Source organism: Dermacentor albipictus, chromosome 3 (assembly GCF_038994185.2).
Source record: "Dermacentor albipictus isolate Rhodes 1998 colony chromosome 3, USDA_Dalb.pri_finalv2, whole genome shotgun sequence".
Lineage (NCBI taxonomy): Eukaryota > Metazoa > Arthropoda > Arachnida > Ixodida > Ixodidae > Dermacentor > Dermacentor albipictus.
This window is the reverse complement of record NC_091823.1, coordinates 74,730,939-74,756,790: the sequence shown is the minus strand read 5'-3', so window position 1 is coordinate 74,756,790 and position 25,852 is coordinate 74,730,939. Positions and strand designations below refer to the sequence as shown.

At 48.2% G+C, this 25,852-nt stretch overlaps 1 protein-coding gene across 1 annotated transcript in view; it reads left to right on the top strand.

Annotated features, from left to right (window-relative positions):
• Window positions 1-25,852, top strand: part of CARPB (Carbonic anhydrase-related protein B) — a 258,110-nt gene that overhangs the window by 197,143 nt on the left and 35,115 nt on the right. The window contains exons 5-6 of the mRNA XM_065430086.1: window positions 2,836-2,937; window positions 3,424-3,490. Coding sequence (XP_065286158.1) covers window positions 2,836-2,937; window positions 3,424-3,490 — 169 coding nt within the window. The remainder of the gene's footprint in view (window positions 1-2,835; window positions 2,938-3,423; window positions 3,491-25,852) is intronic.

Below are 25,852 nucleotides of genomic sequence, written 5' to 3'. Positions count from 1 at the left end.
TGGTTGGTTGGGTTTCCATCAGACTTGTCTGGAGGGAACCACGGCCTTTCTTTCAGGGGCTTCTCGTTTGAAAGCGGCAAAGTAACACGGCGACACCCGGTCGGAACTGTAACTAAAACAAAGAGAGCCTGCCGATAAGAAGACGGGTTGCGAGTGGCCGAGGGACGAGGGGAAATCATTTTCTTGACAGAGCTGGCGAGACGCGCGATGTAGCGCTGCGTCTGGCGGTGAGGCGCTGGCGTGGCCGCTGCGCTCGCCTCGTCTGCGCGAGGGTTCTCCGTGTCGTCGCTGGCGGGACGCGCGCGCGCCAGCAGCGTTTTCGCGACGTCCTCTCTCATATCCCTGCGTCTGGACCGCGTCCTTCGTGAATGACGCGTTGCACCTCGAGATAGTTTTAGGAGGCGACCATATCGAGCCACTTTCAAAGACACTGCTGGAGCACCGCCCCCATCGCTCGTCGGCCCATAAAGCGGCGAAGGCACTTTTGTGCTTCTTGAGTGCGACGCGCACGTGTGAACGTCTGTGACTATTAGTGCAATTGCTATTAGACCACACGCGTCGGCGAACTCACCGCTAATTACCGTCTTTCCTTGCCTCCTCTCTCTCTCTCTCTCTCTCTCTCTCTCTCTCTCTCTCTATGTGATCTTTGTTTTCCACTATCCCATTCCCCCGGTGTAGGGTAGCCAACCGGGCGTTATTCTGGCTAACCTCCTTGCCTTCTGCTTTTCTCTTTCCTTCATTCCTTCAAAGAGACGCCAACCATGTTATACCAGTGCGCGCGCGTTTGTACATATATTCGTGTGCGCGAGCGTTTTTTTGCATGAGTTCATTGTTCATGTCTGTGTGCTGGAGTGGGGAAGAGGCGAGTATATTCCGGAAGTGTTCATCTGGTGGACGTGTCAACTTCGTCTGCTGCTGGAGTTCTGGTTGACTGGGCGGGGACACGCGTGGAGAGGAGACAGGCGCCCCAAGCTAATCAGTACTTCAGCAGTAGATGAAATGGACGCGTCCACTAGGTTGATACTTAAAGAATACCCACTTAGCATGTACTGACGAAGGACCAGAGGAACACCGAATAGAAAGGATAAGATAAACTCTTGACCCTTGGTGTTCGCTTGTGTTTATGATACTTCCGAATGCCGCCACAGGCTTTTGATTTGCAACGAAAGTTGCTAATTCTTACAGGCTCAGGCAAAAGTTGGAATAAGTTAGACAGCGTTCGTTTTGTGGCTATTGAGGAATTGGTCCGCATGAAAGTTTGCAGAGCTGCTTACAAATCAATTAGAGTGAGGTGAACTTCATGGAAAAAACGAGTAGCTTTGCGAGAAGCATATGCGTATGAAAAGTTGACTCCCCCACCCTCCCACCCTCGTCCTTTTGTAAAAATGAAAAAAAAAAATTACATCATCGTTAGCTTATTTTTACGACAGAACGCTCGCACTTCTGGTTTCCCTACCGCGGCAGCCACATTACGGCGGAAGCCGAAGGCATAGGACATCTGTGTACGTGGACTTGGGTGCGCTTTTAAGAACCTCACGTAGTCTAAATTACTATTTCCATCACTGTCCAGCCCCCGCCGCTACGGTGTCACTCAACGCCTGCTATGGAACTTAAAAGCATTAAATCCTATGATCTGATTTTTCAAACGCAGAAAATTCTCATCTTCAGTCGCTTTTATCCTATTCCGGTGTTGAACATTTATTGCAAGCCAAAAGCTCGCTCACACAGCCTCCTCAGCCGACGCCCATACATGATTCTTCCTTTTGGACGAAGCCAGGGCTCCATTGAAAGGTTCACCCTGGCCACGAGGGAGCGACCCAGATCGGCGTTACGCATTTACCCCGTGTGCGCGGGATCAAAGTTGATTGAACGCGGCGAATCGGCGCGACGCTTCGGTGTCTGTGCACGCCGCCGCAACTACCGTGAAGAGATGTGTGGTTGTCTGCCGCGGGGCGCCAGCTTCGATTATCGGAGATCGTTGGTTCGCCGCCGGAATCCAGCGAAGAAACCGCTCGCGCTTCCGAAAAGAGAAAGGCATCACACTGGAACTACTTCTTTCTTCGAGTCCCGGCGCATTTATTTGACTAAGGGACACGGGCAATAAGGCTTTCTCTGACCTCGATCGCCTTGTCCCCAGTTGTGTCTCCCTTGCTGAGAGACTCGCTTCGTTTCTGTATGTTTGTCGCGCCGGTTACTGCGCAGATTGCGCGACCGCCAACTCGCAGGCCAGCCATGCATGCATGCATGCAGAGAGTGCATGGCTGTCCGGGCTCTCGTGCATGCCGGGCACTCAGAAGGCGAACAGACGGACGGACGGACGGACGGACGGACGGACGGACAGATAGATAGATAGATAGATAGATAGATAGATAGATAGATAGATAGATAGATAGATAGATAGATAGATAGATAGATAGATAGATAGATAGATAGATAGATAGATAGATAGATAGATAGATAGATAGATAGATAGATAGATAGATAGATAGATAGATAGATAGATAGATAGATAGATAGATAGATAGATAGCGCCTAGATGTCTTTCATATAGTACTATCTCCGCATGTGCGACGTTAACCGACGTTATCCGATACAATGACTGAGCATAGGGTGTCTCAGTTTGTGTGGCGTTCTACGGACGATCTGTAGCTTTCTTGTTGATGCCGCAATTAAATGTCGATTCAATAACTTCAATGCTTTGGTATTGGTAAGGCTGAGTCAATTACGGACGCAGCAAAGCACGAAACACTGTTGGCTTTAACGGCGATTATCCCTGTGCCAGATCTAACCAAGCATTCAGGCTTCTCATTTATATTTCCTTTTTTTTTATCGCAGTTGCAGATTTTTGGCTACAACTCGGACTTGTACGCCAACATGTCCGAAGCCGTGGAGCTACGAAGGAGTGAGGGCCTTGTCGGGATCTCCATCTTGCTCCAGGTACGTTTTTGAACACGTCTCACCAAGCAAGTGTGCCTGGTTTATGAAACTGGGAGCGGCTGTCTCCGCGTCCTTAACGAGCCGCAATAGCGACTGAACTTCACTAAAAGTCAAGCAGCAGAAGCAGCTCTGAGAATCAATTTATGATCGCTTTACGCGCCATCAAATAAGCGGGCTTTTGCATGAAAAGCATTTAGAATAAAACTAATTTTCAACTATTTCTTTTTGCGCACTTTCTCGTGCAGTCGATTGAGAACAATGGTAGACGGGGGCCTTCTTCGAAAGCAGCACCGATATTAGACACATTTTAGAACTTGCAAGCGTCGCAAGGCTAATAAAGTCTTTTTAGAAGAAGGGTCTCCGTTGTAGCATTACCTAGTCATGTGCGATTTGCTATGGGAGAACGTATCTGCTCGCTACTAGTTTGAAGAACTGAGCTTTACCATTGCAACCTAAAATTGTCGTCCGCGCGTTTTGCATTTCCAGCTTGGCGACTTGTCGCACTCCGAACTACGAGTCCTGACGGGCCAGCTTCATCGGATAACCTACAGAGGTGAGCTAAAGAGTGTAGCAGTTGACTTGTTGCGCACTGCATGTCGTATAGATTGCAAACAGACGTACAACGAAAAAAAATGATAGAACATGACTCCACACGAGTGGTTTCAGTGAAGTCCTGTTCTTTCTCTTGGTCTTCGCGTGTCTGAAACTTAGTCACAACTGAATAATGAATTGAAGTGTGAGTCGGTACGTGAGCTGAATAGATTGTCCTGTACGACTGTAACCACCGGCGCCGTACGAAATAGAACCATCGAAACGGACGCTCAGTTTAACCCAACGCCACCTTGCACTTTCCATAAATTATAAGATCGGCTATGAAAAAAGGCAGTATTTCTGCTAGGCTATCGCATTTCACTCGGGTGATTGCAGCCGTTACAATGCAACCTTTCCTTACACTGCCGCCTATACGCAATGCACGATCATACCCCATTCGTGCCTACCGTCTCGCCGATCTCCACGATAACGTGTACATAAGCAGGCCAGGCGGCGATTGAAGCCAGCGACGAATGAGAAACTGGTTTGATCTCGGACAAGACTAGACTATAATAATACTATTATGCCGGTCTTGTTTACGTCCACAGCGCGTCTGTGTAAGTACCATCTGATAAGCGTTCCAGCAACAGGACGAAGCTCCCGCGCGTGAAAGGCCATGGCTTGAAATTTGTTTCTCAACTGTGAAAGTTCGTGAAAAACGACATCATCATCAACCTGCAGAGAAGCAAAGGCGCCCTACAGCAGCGATGTGATGTGCTGTAATTTCTTCTCCTTTCCTTTCTTTCTTTCTTTCTTTCTCCATTCTTTTCTGTTTTTTTTAACAGCGAAGCTGTGCATAGCAAACCTCCAGTGGTGGTCGATGTCCGTCCGTCTATGCGTCGCGTCTCGCGAATGCTCTGCGCGGTTTCTCGCGGATGCTCTGAGGCTCTCAATCTAATGAAGGTATCTCGGGAAAAAATTCAACTGAGATGGGCCGCTAAGACGACTGCATCATTAAGCCGAGTTTCATTTACTTGTCATAATTAGTTGCTTCACAGTGAAGTTGTAAACATCACAGAATTCCCTTCTGCTGTCAATACATGGCTGTCTACGGCCGTCAATACATGGCAGAAAACGGCTGCAACTCTTGTTTTATTGAAACTATCGCGAAACAAACTATATGACAATTGTACTCTAAGACGACTCTGGCATAACGCTGAGTTTCATATACTTTTCATAATTGCGTAGTTCAAAGTGAAGTTGTAAATATCGTGGATTTGCAGTTGGCTGTGAAGACATGGGCTCCTACGGGAGAGAAACGGACAGCTCCATGTTTGTTCCCTAGAATAAAAGTCTAGTCCTTTCAAGTTTCATTCGGCTAATTAACTAGGAAGTATGCTCAATCGGAAATTACAAACGCATATCATTGCTCGCGTCGAGGCTCGGCTTAACGGCCACCTGCTTCTGTGTACACACTGTTACCACCAGTGGGCGTTGTGTGTTGTGGTTACATCATAGGCGCCTAGACGACCTTCTAATAATAGCAATAATAATACCTATATATAAATAGATGTGTCGATTCAGGTAAAACACACAGCAGCGTCGCTGCTCGTCCTTCACAGAATGGAAGGGCACATGACTTTTTTTAGCAACTAACTTTCCTACGTATCAAATCCGCTGCGGTTTATCTATCTATCTATCTATCTATCTATCTATCTATCTATCTATCTATCTATCTATCTATCTATCTATCTATCTATCTATCTATCTATCTATCTATCTATCTATCTATCTATCTATCTATCTATCTATCTATCTATCTATCTATCTATCTATCTTGCGTGAGGCTGGCTTCTCCTCACATCGTCTCTTATTGCAGAGAAGCCAGCACTGATGAACACTTCTTAGCGAGCCACGAACAGACGCAGGCACTCAAGGCAGCAGATTTCGCGGACGGCCACGAGTATCTTACCACTGTCAATATTTGAACTGCTCTTATTAAATATATCCATTGGACCTATGCCTTCCGGAAAAGCCTGCAAACCTCCGGAACCCCATCTATATAGACCCTACAGGACGAAATGAGAAATGGCTGTCTTCGGGTGTCGATAATATTAAGTCAAAAATATTAAAGAATACAGTCACGCTATCTGGCAAATTTATATGCATTATTTTCCACCAGTCGTTATCATCAGGCCAGCTTCCCTTAGACTGGAAAATTGCAAAAGTGATACCAGTACACAAAAGTGGTAGCAAGAATTCCCCACAAAACTATCGTCTAATATCATTGACAAGCATTTGCTGCAAAATGCTTGAACATATCATTGAATCTCACATATATCATCATCTGGAATCAAATAATTTTGTTCTTTATTAACCAACATGGGTTTAGGAATGGCTTGTCATGTGAGACGCAGTTACTAGAATTCACTACAGACTTGCATTTTAACATGGGCCGTAATCTTCAAACAGATTGCTTTTTTCTCGACTTCTCCAAAGTCTTCGACCGTGTGGCTCACTGCCGTTTAATTTCCAAGTTATCCGTTCTCAAATTAGACAACTTAACGCTCTTCTGAATTCGTAACTTCGTAACAAATCGTCAGCAATTTACAGGTGTTAATAATTTACATCACCCCTTGCATATGTCAGTTCCGGTGTACCGCAGGGTAGCGTACTAGGACCCTTGCTTTTTCCTATTTACATCAATGATCTGCCCAATCACATCTCATCCTGCATGCGTGTTTTCGCCGATGATTGTATATTATGCGGACCAATTCGCAGCCTTGATGACCATCGCATTCTTCAAGAGGACCTTCATCTCGTTACCAAATGGTGTGAAGACTGGCAAATGAAACTTAAATCATCTAAATGCCAACTAATGACATTCACGTGAAAAAAACATCAATTTATAGCTTTTCCTATTATATAAACACAAATATAGTATCTCATGGAATCAGCATATAAATGTCTAGGCGTAAATCTTACACCGAGCCTTTCCTGGTCCTTTCACATTGCAACCATATGCGCAAACGCTTCCAAATCTCTTGGGTATATTCGTCGCAACTTGCGCTTTGCCCGTCTAACATCCTAACATCCGTAAATTATCATTCTTATCATTTGTGCGCCCTGAGCTTGAGTTCGCGTCCCCTATATGGTCTCCCTACCATGAATACTTAATCCGCTTGTTAGAAGCCATCCAAAACCGATCTAGTCGATTTATTTCCCAAAATTACAGCTACCAGTCAAGCATTACTCAAATAAAACTCGACCTTTCCCTTCAATCACTGAGTAGCCGACGTGACATAGCACTCTTGTCCTTGCTCCATAGACATGTTCACCAAATGAAGCCATCAAACTTGCCACTGGAACGCGCGTCTTGCACATCACGACGACTTTATAATGATTTAAGCCTCACTCGCAGTTATGGCAACACAAACGCATTTAACTTCTCGGCTCTACCACGAGCGATTCGGTTATGGAATTCGCTTCCTAACAGCACTGTCACTCAAATGAGCAATGATAAATTCAGACAACTACTGAACCTACAGTCTTCATCATAACAAATATATTCATCTGTACATATGTCATGTCACATAATACATGTCCCATATGGGTCATGACTTTCATTTTGTTGTTGTTATTGTTGTTTCAATTTTGTTTTCTTTATGTGCTCACGCTATGTATGTTATTTTGCCCGAGTGTTACATCGCGTTTTGTGTTACCGGGAATTGTACAGTCGCCCAAATCTTTAACTGGTGTGCGGGAGCGGCGACTTTTCCGTGCGTCAGCGCCGTTTGACGGGGCGAGGCTGGAAACAGTCTGAGGCTAAGCGCATGCGGACAAAGCGCGCTCAGCTGGGCCCATCGTCTACTAGGCTGTTTCCAGCCTCGCCGCGTCATACGGCGCTGACGCCCGGAAAAGTCTCCGCTCGCGCACACCAGTTAAAGATTTGGGCGACTGTACTTTTCATTCCTTTCCCGACAACTCTTTGTATTGATTTAGCGTTTTTATTTGTTACACTGTTTTGCAAGCACGTGATCATTATAAACATTTGTAGCTCAAACATTTCTTAGCGCTCATATATCTGTTTTCCCTTGTCATTTGTTCAATGATGGCCCCCTTACTCAATGCTCCCCTTGGGGCATGTAAAGTACTTTGACATAAATAAAAAATAAACAAATAAAGGAAACTAAAGTATTTTTGGCGTCTCTTTAAACGGACACCCACGTGCACGCGTTCTTACTTACAAGAGCTCGTCTACTTCTCTCCGGGCTGCATTGACCTTGTGGAAAAGTAATAACAATGAAAGAACGCGCTTGTTTTAAATGAGATGCATATTTGATTTATAGGTATGAATTTTGACGCCAGCCAAAAGATTTTAATTTTTGTGTTCCTGACGTCTCGAAGTCGCACCAACTTCTGCTTCATGGTTGAGGTCGGTAGAGCCAGCAGGGGCTGTATCGACCTCACCCCTGAAGAAGGAACCGGTCCGGCCTTTGAAACGACGGGACCTTTAAAATTAAAGTCTTTTGGTTGGTGTGAAAACTCAGTCCTATCATATATCTGTGAAATGTTCCACTTTCAATCAATCAATCAATCAATCAATCAATCAATCAATCAATCAATCAATCAATCAATCAATCAATCAATCAATCAATCAATCAATCAATCAATCCACAAAACAAATTCGGTTGTATTTTGCCAGTGCTTTGTTGGACACGTGACAGATCAAACATGGGACAACATGCATGCATCAATATGCTTGATTCACCTTGGCATTTCTATAAATTCCGGTCACCCTTCCTACTAAAGAACAGTATTTGGATGAACATTGCCGTACGTCAGCTGTGCGTCACCATCCACTGACCGCTTTTGCGCCACAAAACCCGAATTAACTAACTAACCATCCACTGCCACACGTCATTGCCAGCCTGAGGCTTTTAAAAAGTAATTCATGGGCTAAAACGCATTAGCAAAGAATGGCGACAATGTGAGTTGTCGAGAATGATGTTGTGGTACGCACAAATAAAGTTGTGGTAAATGTGCTTTTAGTAGACCTGACACATCGCCGTTCTCAAGTAAGGCATCATGAGGCCAATTGTCGGGCGATCTGAGGAGAACACTTCCAAGACTCTCGTGTCTGCAAAGTAAAAGCGCCAGATCAGTCTTCATTTAAAACGTTCTGTTACATTTACAACATAATATGAACAACAACAAAAATCCCCTTGTCTTCACGACGGAAGCGGTGACAGAAAACCACCGATAAGTGCAGACAGCGCAGAGAAATACAACTTCCACTCAACTTCATCCGGCAATTCGCGCTGCATGCCAGCACGACTTGCAGAGGCGTAAAAAGATTGTGAATATAAAAGAGAAAAATAATTTAACTCTGTGACAAGAAGGCAGCTAGAGAACAGAAGAAAACTAAAAACGAAATAAAACGAACCAGAAATTGCGGGGTGGTGCGATGCGCGGATCCTCGGTAGCGCGGACTAATCTGTTGACACGAGGGCCCGGGTGCGAAGAAATGACTCGCCGCTGCCAGCGCTGGAAGGGGCCGCGCTGTGTCCCATCGCCGAGACACGACGCGTGCTGTCCTGATTTATGACGACTCGCTAACGCCCGGGCGTCCGTCCTCCCTCCCCAGACACAAAAAAGCAACTCCGCACAAGCGCACAGACAAAACACACGCAAAGGGCCGCGGACGCTGCGAGCGCGCCACCGCTGTTTCCGTCAGCCGCCGATAGGGGCACCGCCTCCCAACTTTAAAACAAATGCCCTTTGTCTCTGTGCCGGGAGCGCGCTTTTCTGCAGGCGTAGTATGCGTGTTCTCGCTGTTTCAGTAAAACAGAGCAATGTCGACTCAACGTTGAAACAACGTTGAAAGTGGTGCCAGCCACGTTCGAGACCCACTACACTCGCGAAGCTGTTCGAAAGCGCACAAAACCGTTAAAAAGTGATCGGCGTCCTGAAAGCCAATGTCGTCGGCTATCTCGACTGCCTTGCGCACCTAGGCAAACTAGCCAATCACGAGCACCTGTTACGCGCGTCCAACCTTGCGAAAGCAGCTTTCCGATAAATAACGCCGTTTCTCCACCACAAGAGCGAAACGCCGACAGACGAAATAGAGGAGAAGACGAACACCGTAGCTGCCTATTTTTACCTCCGTTGTCAGTTGACTCCTAAAATAAATTAACAGAAAGTTGCCTCTTTTCGTTCTGTTCCACAGCTTGACAACCCCAGCAGTGCTGCCTCGTACTTGTGAGTCAGAACGTTGCAAGCATATAGCCAAGGTGAGCATACAGCGTTATAAGAGTCACCATTTCCCTCGTCTGCATCCCCGTATCTTTCCATTCTATCTTTTATTTAACTTGATTGCAGAGAAGAGGCACCAATTCTTCCTTTTCATTTTTTTTTTCATCTTGAGGTATGCTCGGAGATGTTCACCATTTGGAGCGCGCTTCCCGAGGGCGCGCTTCGAAATCGGCGGCGATCTAGAGCTGCCGCGAAGGCGTCGTCCGACGACGTGTTTGCTTCGTTCGATTGCCGGATATTAATGCGCCCCGCTCGATGGAACCGACGTGTGGTGCGCGTTCGTGAATTTGATTTACCACCCAGTCTCCCCTCCGGCGGCTTGATTGTTCACGCAGCTGCAGTTACGCTCGACTCGTTCAGTTTATGCTAATGATAACGCATGAACTATTACTATGATGTAATTATTCGTCTGAGAAGTCGGCTCAAAGTGCAAAACAGACGGCGCGTGGCAGTTGCGTCAGTTCGACGCCAGAATCCGATTACGGTGGTAGAGTACGCCGTAACTTGATATTACAGCTTTTTTATTACTACACATTTTATGAAATGTTGTTATATTAGCTCAAGTCACATCTCCTCCCCTCCTCTTCCTCCTCTGCCATATTAAGAACACTACCAGGAACATTGATGTCATTCTAGTTTGAGAAAAACACTAACGGCAATCAGTATCCCAGCAGCACTCTTCTCGAGCACTGCTAGAACGTGCGTCCGTGTGTGCGTGTTTCTCATTCCTAACTAAACAAATAACTAGTCATGGGTATTGCTTGCGCATTACAGCCCTGCCAGCCTTACGGGACTTCTGACAGGAATCATTCCTTCGTTTTCATGTCAAATAATGCCGGGGACAGAGAAACAGCGGCGCATTATATCTCGGCCAAGCATTCTCCATGCGAGAAGCTGAAGACAAGAACAGCTGCGCGCTCTGACATGTCTAGCCGCCTGCCAGCTATACCGAGCGGCAGCGCAAGAGCGGCCCGAAGGAAACGGCGTGAGAGAGATGTGGCCGATCAAGTTTAAGCCTTCAATGGCGGGGGCCTCACAATTCAGCCTGCTGCTGTCAGCGCCATCTGCGGCTAAGGTTTGTCCCAGCGGGTGATACGACTCTTATATGGCTGCCACCTTCTTTTTTTTTTATCTCCACACTTTTGTCTTTCTTTCCCCCTTGGTCTGGACTTCCATAGCGTTTTGTTAGAGCCGCTACTCGCTTTGCAGTGGGCTACCTGGAACGTCGTTCCTCTGTTGTTCGCCGTTTTACTGGTTCACTCGAAAATTGCGTCGTTTTCTTTTTTTTTTCTGTAATCGTCGTCATGTGTGGCACAGTGTGTGTTCGTAATTTTTAATGTAAGACCACCTCACTTTCAAGAGTGCTGAAGCGAAAAGAGGTCTGCAATGGATAAATATCAAAGCAGGGCTGTATTGATCAGGCCTGTACCCCTCGTTCATCACGTCTGAAGTTCGTATCGGAGCTGTCCAGGTTAAGTGAGTTCGATCCTAAGGAAACACCTGAGGAACCACGTAAACTTCTTGAAGAATATCAAATCACTAGTTATGCGCATCTCGCGTCCGGATGCACGAAAGTGGCGGGAGCGCTGCATCCTTGTGACCCTATAAATGAGAACAGAAATTTAGTTACGCACAAGCTGTCCTTGTGCAGAAAGAATCAAGGCTTCTACGCCGCAATGTGTGTTTACGTTCGTCTCGAAAAAAAAAATGACACGCAGAACATGACATGCATTCTCTTGTACGCGACAGGACCATATAGAGTACGACCTGCAAGACGTATCCTAAATGTGAAGGTGCCATAAGTGTTCGCAATGTACTTGACGTCAAGGCATGCAACAACAGTGCGCAACAGCGTTCGCAGTGCCTGTAGGAGCCCTGCTCCTGACAGGTCGCGACAAATTTAACCCGCGACAAACAAGGTCGCGGGTTAAATTCATGGAAACGACACGACCTCGTTCCGATGAGGACAGAATGCGAAAGATTGCCGGTGTACCACGTTTTCAATGGACTTTAAGGAAATCCAAGGTTTCGGATTAATCCAGAGCCATCTACATACTACGGTGTATCTCAATGACTGCGTGTCGTTTTGGGATGTTAAGCGCTGTCAATAAATTGAACTACCTCGTGACATTGTGCTCCATCTCTACTGTTTGCGCAAGTTACGTGTGGTTTTTACTTATAAAGCGTAACTGCCTCAAGCTAGGTTTAGAAAAAAAGACGACGCCTCGTCGATAAGCATGACGCAATGAAAAAGAAAAAAAGGCATACAACACTGGAGATTCGGTTACTCCGCGTGGTATCTTTATTTGAAATGACAAACCAGCTGCGCATGGGGGCACGCACCGCAGCAAGCGCTTAGCTCATGTTTGTAATATCGCGACTAAGACACTGAAGAAAGCAAACAAGGAAAAAAAAAAGCCGCTGTCAGCGCGGCAGCACGCGGCACTCCTTCGCGCACTTCTAACCCTTCTGACAGTTCCGCCCACGCGTCTCCGAAGTCTCGGTCACAGTCAGTGCCGCGAGAAGCTCTCGATATGCATGAGGATGAGTCTACGGCGAGCGCAAGGAGGCACTCTTACGTGGATGAGGTATTAAACTGTTTCGAGGCAGTGCTGTAGCGTGAATTTTAATGAAGCCGGATCGTGTGTGCGCGGATCGATGGGCGCGGCGGCAGCTGCCGGGAAGATTCGTTAGTGCCCGCTGCCACGGGCGCAGGGGCTTTCTGCGTACACGGGTTTCTCCACCTGCCGCATGCCGCCGATCCGGACTCCCTTCCTTCTCCCTGTCCTCGCTCGCTACGCATCCGTTTTCGAAGTTCGCCATACGGCAACAACCCGAACGCTCACCTTGTATGGCTACTTTCGAGGGCTACGACGTAGCGGTCCAAACTGCGCGCCATAAAACACGATGCACCACGATACTTTTCAGAGACAGTACGCGAAATCCACCTCCGAGGGATAGGTAGTGCCACTTGCACACGCTTGTGCCAAGGCGACGAAGAATGACTTGGTGATGCTGGTCGCACCAGAGATGCATAATTCTAGGAGGCGACGGACGAAGTCTGCGTGTCTGGCAGGCTCCCAGAAAGCAGGGACTTATGTCCGAGATTACAGCGCGAGATGTGCAATATGTAGGTATAGTACGACGCAGAATGTGACGGTAGGGCACGGTAGTTTGGTCATGCTCGTACCTTTACGCCTACCAACCACCATCGCTTCGTTCACAGTCTTTCAAAGGTCCCATGTGTATGCATGCCTGTTAGACATTACGCTAACCACTCGAAGCAATGCTTCATCCTCAGATACGTGTTTTCAAAATTCTACATGGTCAGTACCATGCCTGAATATGCGATCACTGAACCAAGTCGAATAAGAAAAATGTATGCCGACGATTACGGTACTTACTAATGCGAAGTTTGGGCGCAGCTCTATGCGTGTTTTCATTTCGCGATTTACTGGCTGGCACGGACACTGTCTCGTGCAGCACGTTGCAAACCGAGCGAAGTGTGGCACGACTGCCTCGCTAATCGGGAAACCACGAGAGACAGCGTGTGGGTGAGGCGTGGGTGCGGTTCACAGCATCCGCCGCAGACTGACCTCCCCTCATGCAGCGCTTTGTTTTCATACAGACGACGCGCGCTACTCTAGCGCCGTCTCATAGCCATCGTCGCCGCAAAGCCCGCCTTCACGGCACTATGATTTTCTTCTCACGCCATACCATTCTGTTCCGCTTTCTGCCTCATGGTTCCACTGCACCCTCCCCCTTCGCTTTCCTTCTCGCGCTTTCTTCGCTATCACCCTCTTTCATTTCTCACTGCACTCCATGTTCGCTTTATTCCTTCCCTGTGCTCGTTCGCTCGGTTACGAGGGACAACGCCAACGCCGACGCTCGCCGCAGTAATGGGTAAGAGATGCGCTTCAAAATTTATGGTGAACAACACACCCCGGTGGAGATCGAAGAATGTGTTTACCTTGCTTTGGGAGGTGGATATTTGCGGCACTATGTTGTGCTATGTGTTATGGATGGCACTGCATTTACCATCATGCCTTACCCGTGATGCGGGAGCCAACCGGTACTTCGGGCGTCACTTCCTCAATGATTAGTTTGGAACCCCATGCAGCGTCTGCGACAAGAGACGCGGCGTATCAAACGACAGTGTCTGCGTCTTCGACCAGTGGCGCAGCGTCTTAACGATGAGCATGTAAAACCGCCAGCCGTCAGGGGGGAAAAATGAAAGAACGCTCTTCTTACTGACGCTACCACCGTGCAGTTTTTGTTGATGTGTTAGACTACACATCTTCGGGATCTATCTACGTATACGCTTTGACAGTTTCAAGAGACTCGCATTTAGTCCCCGTGTCCCCCCCCCCCCCCCCAAAGAAAAAGAAAAGAAAGAAATCCGACTACACCTAAGCACATTTTGTGAATTGTGAATGCTAAAGCATTCATATCCAACATGAACTCCTCTGAGCCGTCTGTCGAGTTATGAATGCCTCGCCGGCAAGGGAGCGCGTTGAGCGCTTGGTGTGTTTTAAAGTGGCTTTACCGAGGCTCAGGTAGAACGCAGGCAAGAACTTGCGCGGGCGAGGAACGCACGGATAGCACAGGCTTGCAAGATCGAGGTTGACGTGGCGTCGCGGCATTCTCCCCTCACGCAATACTGCGGCGGCAGGTGGTCCAGTTTTTTTTTTTTTTTTCTCTATGGGTGATCCCTTTCGAAAGTTCGCTCTGCTTCGTCGAGGCGCGAGCCAGCGCCAGCCGCGCTCGTAACCTGGTGATGCAGCCAATGGGAACTTTCGCTGGTACAGACACCGCCGGCGTTTTCTCTCAATGGTTGATTTGAAGCTTTCCTATCAAAGAGCTTAACGCTTTAATATGTCAGAGAAGACCCCACATGACCACTCGTTACAGCCATATTGATTGGTTGTGTGAAGACGCATGCTCACCTACGGGTTGACGAATCAACAGCGTTCCGTCGATTAGGAGTGAAAGTCCATTTTTTTTGTAGTAATGCGTGAGCATTCTTTGCCGCGTACCCCAGCGAAGTATGTCTGTCCCATGGCGCATTTTATCTGCAAGATAAATGCATAAGTGGGCGAGTTAACACGTGTAATTGTTACAATAGTATAATAGTACGTGATTGGTAGCAGTAGAAAAAAAAATACTTTTGACCGAGATTCGAGCCATGGACCACAACGTACATAAGCATTCTTTGGTGACTACAGCAGGAAGATCTGTCCATGCCATGATGCCTTTTATCTGCTAAATAAATACATGATTGGCCAAGTTAACGCATGTAGTCGTTATAATAGTATAATAGTAGATGATTGGTAGCGTTAGAAAAAAAAACATCGGGTAGCCGTTGCCACGTCAAGGCCGTAATAAAAAAGGAAAAGGAAAAATAAAGCCGTGGTGTGGCAAAAACAAAAATGACGGCGTGACGGCGTTTGGTTGTGACGGCGTTTCTATCACAATATATCTGCAAAATAAATGCGTAATTGGTCAAGTTAAAATAATCTTTATTCTAGTGTAATAGCGCAAGACAAAGGGTAGACCACTTAAGATTGTCGACTGGGACAAATTCAGGAAAATAAGGGAGGAGGCCGACGACATGACACAAGGTATTGAGGAATGGACCGAAAAACTAAAGGGAGATGTGGCGGCAGCTACGAAAACGGTCCCGCCGGAGGCGCATCTAGAGAACGTAGACAGTAAGCTTCTACACATGTGGGAAGCTAAGGCAGGGTTGCAACGGAGATGGAAAAAACAAAAACACAACCGGACGCTTCGTAGAAAGATAGCCAAATTGAACAGGGACATAGAAAAAAAAAGTACGCCCAGCAGCTATGCAAACAACAGTGGGAGGAAAAATGCAACAACATGGACAGTCAGATAGGAATGGCAAAAACGTGGAACATCCTTCGATATTTGTTAGACCCGGACGGGACAAAGTCGGCACATAGGCAAAATATAAATCGGCTAATACAAACGTACCGAGGGACAGAGCAGGACTTCCTCAAAGAAATCGAGAAAAGATACATCTCGCAAGTGCTGCCCGTCGTACACCCTGACTACACAGGGCAGGTAAATGACGAATTAGACAGCAAAATCGGCGCGTCAGAGGTCAGGGCAGCCCTGCAGAAACTCAATACCAAGTCGGCACCCGGACTAGACGGTGTAACGAATAAAACGCTAAGGAACTTGGACGATGAGTCTATAGCTAAGTTACCCGAATATATTAACGAATGCTGGGAGGCAGGGCAGATTCCGCAGCAATGGAAGACTGCACAAATCGTGTTAATACCTAAACCGGGCAAGCGACTGCAAATTGAGAACTTGAGACCCATATCTCTCACTTCTTGCGTGGGGAAACTCATGGAGCACGTGGTCCTAGCTAGGATGACCACCTACCTCGAAGACTGCGACGCGCTCCCGCCCACGATGATAAGATTCAGGAGAAACCTCTCAGCGCAGGACGCTCTGTTACAACTAAAACATCAGATCATAGACGATTCGGGCAGATCGACAAAGGCAATTCTCGGTTTGAACCTAAAAAAGGCCTTCGATAACGTAACACATGCAACGATACTGGATAGAGTAGGCGAACTAGGACTGGGAAAACGCAGTACCATTATGTACGCAATTTTCTAACGGGCAGAAAGGCAAAGATCACGATAGCGGACGTAGTTTCGGAGGATATCGAGATAGGCAGCGCAGGTACGCCACAGGGCTCGGTCTTATCACCGATGCTATTCAATCTGGCGGTTATCGGGCTGCCAGCCAAGCTACAAGAAATCGAGGGTCTAAATCATACCTTATACGCAGACGATATAACCCTATGGGTGAGAAGCGGAAGTGACGGGCAGATAGAACAAACGCTTCAAACAGCGGTCGAAACAATCGAAAAATATCTAGAGGGGACAGGGCTAACATGCTCGGCAGAGAAATCGGAGCTGTTACTGTACGGACCGACTCGCAGAGGTCGCAAACCAGGCAACTACAGGGAAGAGCTCACCCATAGAGAGGAGATACAGTTAAAGACGGCCGATGGGAAACCCATACCCAAGGTCGATAGGATCAGGGTATTGGGGCTCCTCATTGAAGCCAAGGGCAACAACGGAGAAACCCTCAGAAGACTGGAGGGAACTATAGCGCAAATCATGAGGCTAATCAGAAGGATAACAAATAAACATAGCGGGATGAAAGAGGAAAACACGATCAGGTTAATACAGGCCTTCGTAATAAGTAGAATAGTGTACGTAGCGCCGTACTTAAAATGGCAGGTCGCGGAAAAGATCAAACTAGAATGCCTCATTCGGAAAATATACAAACTAGCCATAGGACTACCGATCAGCACCAGCACGGACAAGTTGCTGCAATTAGGCCTACACAACACTATAGACGAACTCATTGAAGCGCAATGTACGGCACAATATGAACGCCTCTCTAAAACTAGAGCAGGCAGACACATCCTAGAGAGATTAGACATAGGTTACCACACACAGCATGGTGTCAAGGTGGACATCCCGAGAGATACAAAGGAAAGATTGGTAATACCTCCCTTACCAAAGAACATGCACCCAGACCACAATGAGGACAGAAGAAAGAACAGAGCAAAGCAAATACAGATGAAATTCGGCAGCGACAAGGACGCAGTGTTCGTAGACGCGGCTCGATACAGTCGCAGACGGGGATTTACGGCAGCCGTAATCGATAGGGATAAACGGTGCAAGACATGCGCGACGATACGCACCCCAAGTAACGAGACAGCGGAAGAAGTAGCCATAGCGCTCGCAGCAGCTCAGACTAACGCAACCGTGATAGTCAGCGACTCTCAGACGGCAATAAGAAACTTTGCCAACGGCCGAATCTCCCCGGAGGCACTACGAATTCTTCTTGCAGGAGGGCAAAATTACAAAAGAAAGTTATACATCGCCTGGACACCCGCTCACACCCTCGCGGAGGACGGCAACAACGAGGCGGCACATGACGCGGCTCGAGGGCTTACGGACCGAGCCGCAGTCGCAAGTGACGCCCCGACACCCTCCGGACGTGACGGTGCGGTAAATGAGTGGGAGTGGGAGGACAGAATGACAACATATAATGACATTACGAAACATTATAGGTTACAGAGGTGCATATTCCCGCGACCTCACGCAAAATTGACAAAAAAGCAGTCTGTCGCATGGCGGCAGTTACAAACTAGGACGTATCCGAATCCTGCGCTCTCGCACATCATATATCCGGATGTATATCCTACGGACAAATGCAGAACATGTGAATTCAGAGCCACTCTGGAGCATATATTATGGGAATACCGCGGGCTAAATAACAATAAAGAAAACGCGGCCTCTAGCAGCAGCCTTCGCACGCGCTGGGAAGCCGCGCTGCTCAGCCCCACCCTCGAAGATCAATTATGGGCCGTCCAGCGGGCCGAGGATGCCGCCAGGACCCAAGAACTCCTGGCCGTCACCTAGGCGGGGCCTTTGGCCCTCCCCACCAACTAGAAGGGCACACAATAAAGTTCTTTCCTCCTCCTCCTCCTCTAGTGTAATAGTAGATTGGTAGCTGTGGGTAGACATGCATAAGCTAGCTAAATAATTAAGCAAAAGCGACGCAGCAGCCGAGCCAATGAATGCTTCCGCATTCGTAGACAATTCTCAGAAGCTCTGTAGCATTTCTTGTTTGATTTATAGACGTTGCCTGTCACAGCGAGTTTACGGCGGTTTAGCTTTGCAGGAGATTTTAAAGAAGCAGACCTATTCTAGGAAACATTTTGAGCATGCGTCTTTGGATGGTTTTCAATGAGAGAATGTGAGAAGTACGGCGGTTTGTTCTGGCTCCACCAACAAGAACTACGCGTTTGCAAGACAGTTTGGTTTTGGATAACCAAGCCCGCTTGCAATCGAAGAATACGTTTAGCATGCTTTGAGAGGTGGATAGCTGCGGCACGATGTTGCGCTATGTGTTATGGATTGCGCTCCCCTTACCACAGTGCTTTCCTCAAGGACCAGTTCAAAACCTCTTCTGGTCGCAGACGTCTGGTTCAAGGCCTCCTCTGGTCGCAGACGCCGCGGTCATACCGCGGTGGTACCCTCCCAACGTACGGTTTTTACGCCTATGCTAGAGTGCGCTCTCTTGATAGGCCCGCGATAACGGTTAGACAGTTGCAAGAAAATCGCGGCTAGTCCACTGTGAAAGCTAACCGCTTTAACGAGGTTAGACCTTTCCTAGCCCATGCGAGGGGCCCGTAATTGCTCGACCTTTTTCATCCAACTTGGTTCAGTCAGTTCCATTCATCGTGCACTGTGTTACTTGACCAGACTAATCTTCGTCAAACATTTAACTGCCACGTGCCTCTTTTGCGACAATGGGTTGCCGCATACTGCTGACGGTTAACTGCATATCTTTGTGCCGTGCGCCAACCAATGCTAAGCGCCCGTACCGCTCTTCGTAGTGATAGTTATCTGTGTACTCGCCTGTTCAATGGCTACGCCATGCAATAAAACCATGCCTCGCGCGTTGTAATATGCGTTTGTGCAGTGAACTTTCTCAGCACACTGGCCGCCCTTAACTTACGGTCAGATCGTGACTGCGCATGGGGCATTGTGTCGTGTTTGGGGCTGGCGTGTACGGTGGCGCCTTCGTTACTCTCCGAGAGCATAGGAACTTATTTTTCTAGCTTGCAGACATAAGATAGACTCAGCACACTTTTGTAGGAGGATCGCCTCATCAATTGTTAACTTGAATAGTTGACTACACAGCATTTGGGAACTTCAGCGCCTGCAGCCATATGTGGTCGGGGAATGTTGCTATTGCTACCTCTCACCCGCCGTGGTTGCTCAGTGGCTATGGTGTTGGGCTGCTGAGCACGAGGTCGCGGGATCGAATCCCGGCCACGGCGGCCGCATTTCGATGGGGGCGGAATGCGAAAACACCCGTGTGCTTAGATTTAGGTGCACGTTAAAGAACCCCAGGTGGTCAAAATTTCCGGAGTCCTCCACTACGGCGTGCCTCATAATCAGAAAGTGGTTTTGGCACGTAAAACCCCAAATATTATTATTATTTGCTACCTCTGGCGACATTGAGACTTCTTTACGAATGGGCGAGTAGAATACTGTGACGTTCTCATGTGACAGCCAATCTTAAGTTGATGTGGGCATCCTGATCACGCCTGCTACACCAAGTATATCATTATTCAGGAAGGAGCGCTTACTGCTCAGCGGTCGAGAAAAGCAAGTGATGTTCAGAGTATTGGTGAAACGAAAATTGCGACAGAACTCATCTCATGATGGCTGTCGATGGTATTGCGTTAGCATTGAATCAATATAACGACACAACGTATTACCACGGTCGAAAGTAGTCATGTATGAGGCGTGTACTACAGCAGGACTCCTTTTTCGCGATTCCCTAAGAACACCCGGCGTCATTTCGCGTGGCTACCAAATTGCATGGCGCGTCGGCGCGTGTGAACGCTGATGAACGCGTCGTGCGGCAACAGGGCTCCCCTCTCGCGCTTATTTCCGGACGTGCTGCGCAATCTAGTGGCACCGCCGAAACACACGCGCGTGGCCTCCGAGAGCCGTGGTGCATCGGTGCCTGCGAACGCTGACGATTGTTCCTCGGCTTATCGCACCCTCAGTGACACACACTCAGGTTGGCGGGATAGAGAGAGAAAGGCAAAGGAAAGACAGGGAGGTTAACCAGGGATTATCTCCGGTTGGCTACCCTGTACTAGGGGAGGGGCAAGGGGATGCAACAGGTGAGAAAGAAAGAAGGATAAAGAAAAGAAAGAAACCTAAGCACACACACGCACATACATACGAACTATTTCTGATGGGTACTGTCACGCAACCCGCAAAGGCGTTCCTAGTCTTACGCAGTGTCCCCGTGCAGTCCTACGTCGCACAGTGTACAGTCACAATTTGTCAGAAAGTCCCGTGTCTTTCAATTATCGCAGCAGCGCCTTCATAGCGGATCGCGCTGATGTTCGCGAAGGCCAAGTTCCAAGGATCTTGTTTTCTGTCATTGGGCGCTTGTCCAGTTTGTCTATGGTGGCTGAGAGGACTGCTCTTTGTGGGTTAAAACGAGAGCACTGACAAAGGAGGTTCGTCAAAGAGCGGCACATACCCAGCGCATTTGTGGCGCAGCCTGCTAATGCGTCGGGTTGCTGACCTTGAGGAACCCTTTAGGCATCGGTTCAATTCCGCTCGACGTCACAGATATTCAAGGGATATTTTTCGTCACTGTAGAACGGCACATTCTCAGTGTCAAATATCAAGATAGCGTCAAAGGCGTTCGTTGAAGGGTGGCGCAGACCTACTGGCACAGTCACCCAAATTGGGATCACAGAGGTTTATATTGAAGACCAGCGCAGATCAAGTGGCACATACCAGGTGTTCCAAGTCGGCGTCACAGAGTTTCTATAAACAGCGGTACCAACCCAGTCCCACATCCACAGTGACCCATGTCAGCGTAAAAGAGATTCGTTGAAGAGCGGCACGTATGTGCGCATTTCTACATAATCAGTGGCCCAACTTATTACGATAGTTGGTGTCGCACCTTGTTCCCTCGTCACAGCAGCCCAATGCGTTACCAATTCGACCACGGACAATCCAGTGACCCAGGTAGGCGGGAAAACGGTGAGATACAAACAAACATACAAACAGGGATAGATAGCCCCCGGAAAGTGCGTGAAGTGCCCAGAGTATGCTAACGCATTAGAACATGGATATGCGACGCAACGCAATATTGGAATCTAAATCACGCGTAGATTATTCGAGTTAGCGAGGTAGCAGTAGCAGCGAAGGCACAAGCACAGCCTCGTCGCCTGTAGCTGTTAGCTGTCCGCGTCACGACGACAAAGCCGATGTACCGTATGAAAAAAAAACAGAATATAAGTCGGACCGGAATATATGTCGAACCCCCGCCCCCAACTTTAGTTCTAGAAAGAAATGAAAATAGAAGGAATCACTGAATGGCGAAAGTATCGCTACACACATTGATACAAGTGCGACAAAACCAGCTGCACCGCGATGACATTTTATTTTCATTTACAGTTAAACGACGCCCTTGTCTATACAGTATCTACATACTAGAAGGCCACTAAGTTAGTGATTGTTACTCGGAGTCATCCGAGTCATCCGAACTCCAGTCGGATGATATGTGCTTTTCGCTGCCAACGTACCACAGAGCATCGTCCTCTGTGCCGTCCAGCGCATTGCTGATCCTGCATTTCCGAAAAGATTTGCGCACCATCTCTCCAGAGAGGGACTGCCATGCCAAGCAACAGGGGCTACAGGACAACCAAGAGAACCAAGCTGCCCATTGTTGCAAGACTTCTATAGATTTTGTGTTTTGTTTTTTTTCGCCATGACCGGTATATAGGACAGGGGTAGACTTTTTGTCACGGATCTTTGAAAAAAAGTTCCACCTAAATTGCGGTTTTTCCGGCATGATGCTTGTCGTTGGGTGAATGCTAACGAGAAGTGCACGTGCACAGAGAAGTATGACCCATATACAAATACATTTAAGGCTTCATAGCACTTTTCTGGCAGTGGCACATCCATTCTGGGGGAGTGGCCAAGAATAGGCCACAGGGACGCTCCCGCTACTCCCCACAACGAGGTTAATAAATTCTTCTACATGTCTAGAAGGGTCTTTCCACCCCCTCACCCCAAGTTGAATAGGGTGCAAGCCATTCCGCTTAGACTTCTACAGACCGGCACATATCCGTGTCTCTCCGTTCTCCACGAGGCTTACCCCGACGTGTATCGCGACGACGCCTGCCCGTCCTGCGGGCAGACCTCCACTTTAGCGCACATGCTCTATAAGTGCGTGTCGACATGCCCCAAGTTCATCAAGGAGGAGTGGGACTCGCTTCTGCGTAGCGCCGCTCTAAAAAAGCAAATCCTGTCTGTCCGGCGTGCCCGCGACCGGGCCAGTGGGCTAGGCCAGCCGGTCCCGACATGCGACTAGCTGGATGCGCGACGAGTTCGCGTCCTCGCCGGACCTGCAATAATAGAGAGTTTTAGCCCAGCGGGTTTACGGCCAGCGGAGCGGAGCGGTCTCCACCGTTGCGCCAGCGGAGCGGCTCGCGAAAAAAGAATTTTAGCCCAGCGGATCACCCGCTCGAGCGGGGTAAAGAGCGGGGCGCTCTGCTGCCCCACCTAGTGGTTCGAATAGGAGTTACTGAGAAATGAAATTGAATTACTTTTGCTTTTATTATGCAAGAAATGTTGAATAAAAATACATTACATGTTCTCAGTGCATTATTTGTTAATAATGTACTGAGTACTAATGTACGGGTCAGCGCGGCAGTCGCAGTCTTCGATGCAGAACTGCCGGCGTTCATGTTCGCGGCTGCCGTCTTGCATTTCCCATACACGCCCGCGCGCCCTTACGCACGCTCGCGCGCTGCGTATACCCTCCGCTGGGGAGTGCTTTCCAGCGGGCGTAAACGCTGCTCCGTAAAACCGCTGGCCGTCTCAGCGTGGTGCGCATGCGCAGTCGCGTCTCCGCTCGCCCGCTCCGCTCCGCTGGCCGTAAACCCGCTGGGCTAAAACTCTCTAATGTTTCTTCACTCACTCACTCATATGCCACGTGACCCGAGTTGCCTGCTAGGCCATACAGCATATACCTAGTGACCCTGGTTGTTTATATGTGTCCCCAAATGTATTTGGCGAGGAAACGACGCTAAGCACCAAACGAAGGTGAACGTGCAAAGAAAGTTTGCTTTCTTTGCTGATGATGAGTGCAAAAACCTGACAATAATGAAAGTCTGGCTATATCTGTGGTTCACGACTACTTTTTTAATAGTGATAAACTAAATAAGGAGACGGTTTCTTGCTTGCGCTGTCGCAGACATCATTGGGCCATTTACTTTTTTATTATTGCCACGAAGAACGATGCCCCAAGGACAAAAAGAAATGAAACATGAGTCGCTGATGCAGCTCAAGCGTGTCTAACAGTTTGATGCGGTGTATCGTGAACGCGAGAGAGCATTACAGCGTATTGGCATTACATACCTTTTTTCCGTTTGTGATAGCTCTGAGAACGACGACAGGAGCCTACAACTGCTGTAAACATATTCCTTCCCTATAGCTTTCACGTTGCGCCGCAACAGGACTGATTCGGTTAAACATTCGCTTTTTTTTTTTCGTGGGGGAGGGTGGAACTCCGCCTGAAATAGGCTCATTATTTTAAACATGCGTGCTCCTTAAACAAGAACAAGCGGCAAGCAGGTACTGGCGCACTCTTGCTGGGCCCAAGATTACGTGTCATCTGCAGTGCCGGCGGATTTATGGTTCAAAGAAGCCCTGCGAAGCGGGAGCCTGCTCGTCTTCCTAATTGCCTGATCGAGATTCACGGGACAAGCGGTGAGTCGCGCTACGGTTTTACGAACGTCAGAAGATTCAGTACGCGCTCAATATACGATGTATATGCGGCTCCATCAAAAAATGCTCAGCGCTTCCTCTCGATTCTGCTTGCAGGCCATTTCGAGGCCCTATATACGGTGCGCGTGGGCTTAGCTGGAACAAGTCCCTCTCGTCTTCTCCCTGAATTATTTTTTTTTCTCTCTGCCGTTTAAACCCTTTTAAAGTACATCTTCCATTTACCCTAAACGCCGCCTCGCAAAGAAGAGACAATTGATTGAACCCCTGCCCCTACAGAGCGCAGCTGACGTCTCCTTAGTCTTGAGACTACCGGCCTGCTTCTGGCACGCTCGAGCGACTTGTCATTTTTTTGTTTTCTTTATTTGAACTCGGTAAAGGCTGTAGGAGATCACACGCGCGAGGGATATGTCGTGCCCGATTAATGCGGCGGTGTTTCGGTACAAATTGTCAATTTACAATCACTCAGTTTTTTTTTTCCTTCTTTTCTTACGTCCGTCAGGGCTCAGATAGGACAGGCCTCTTCAGCCGTTTGCTACTGCTTACATACCAGGTCATTACGAAGACTAGCCAGTGGTTGTGCGGCCCATATGCGCGTGCAATCTGCAGGGCGCGGTGCGAACATAGAGTTTGAAGAAAACATTGAAGCACTGCGTCAACGTGGACAGTACTAGCAAGAACTTAATTTACTCGCATAGCAGGGCAATAGATACCATGTGTCGCAGATAACATTAGCCAAGCCATTGGCTTAGCCAGGCTTAGCTTGGTTAAGCCTAGTCAGATGCGAAGCATATTGGTGGCTAAACTTGGTAAGTAACTTGTCGCCGAGCCGCCTACTGAGCACGTTGCTTGGCCAGACGTTCTTCCCGCTCTTCATCAGTCTCTGTAGCACGCCGCAACCTTCGCTTCTCATTCCAACGAGCAGCTCTGTCTCCAGGAGGCATCTCACCTCGTGAGTGTCTAGCAGAGGCAAGCGCAGCTGCTTATATACCGCCCGTCGCAGCTGCTTATATACGCGGTATATAAGCGCAGCTGCTTATATACCGCGCCGTCGCTCGCGCCGTCGCTCGCCGCGACGCCGCGAGCGACGGCGCGAGTTGGAGCCCCGTTTCTCCTCTGTCGTGACGTCACGGTGTCACGTGGTATTGAAGGCGACACCGCCGCGCCTGAGGAGCTGGGTTGAGCTCTAGTAATATGCTTCGCATAAAAGAAATGTAAAAAAAAACAAGGTAGAACACTTATAAAGATTACGGCGTTCGTGCGTCGCAGTTCTCTGTTTAAATTTTTTCTTATTTTCATGAAAAGGAAAGAACATGAAGGAAACGTGCTTGTTTCTTTACGTCCCTCAAAATCTCATGAAATTTTACATCGCCATTAGGGACATTCGCTCGCAAATAGCCTGCAGTATACGTAGCTGCCAAATCTTAAGGCGTTGATATAGTCCGGCGTATTCAGCGGGCCATGGGCAGTGGCCGGCAAAGTCGGGCACTGGTCGCCGGCGACACCAGGATCGGCCGAAAATTTGCCCCCTCTATATAGTTCGGCTCGTTGAACCTGGCCCGCCGCAGCGCATATGCATGAGCGTGCGTCGACCGAGCGAGCGCTTTTAACACGATTGAGAAACAAGTTTATTTGAAAAAAAGACGATATGAACACTGAGTCACAGTGACAGAACA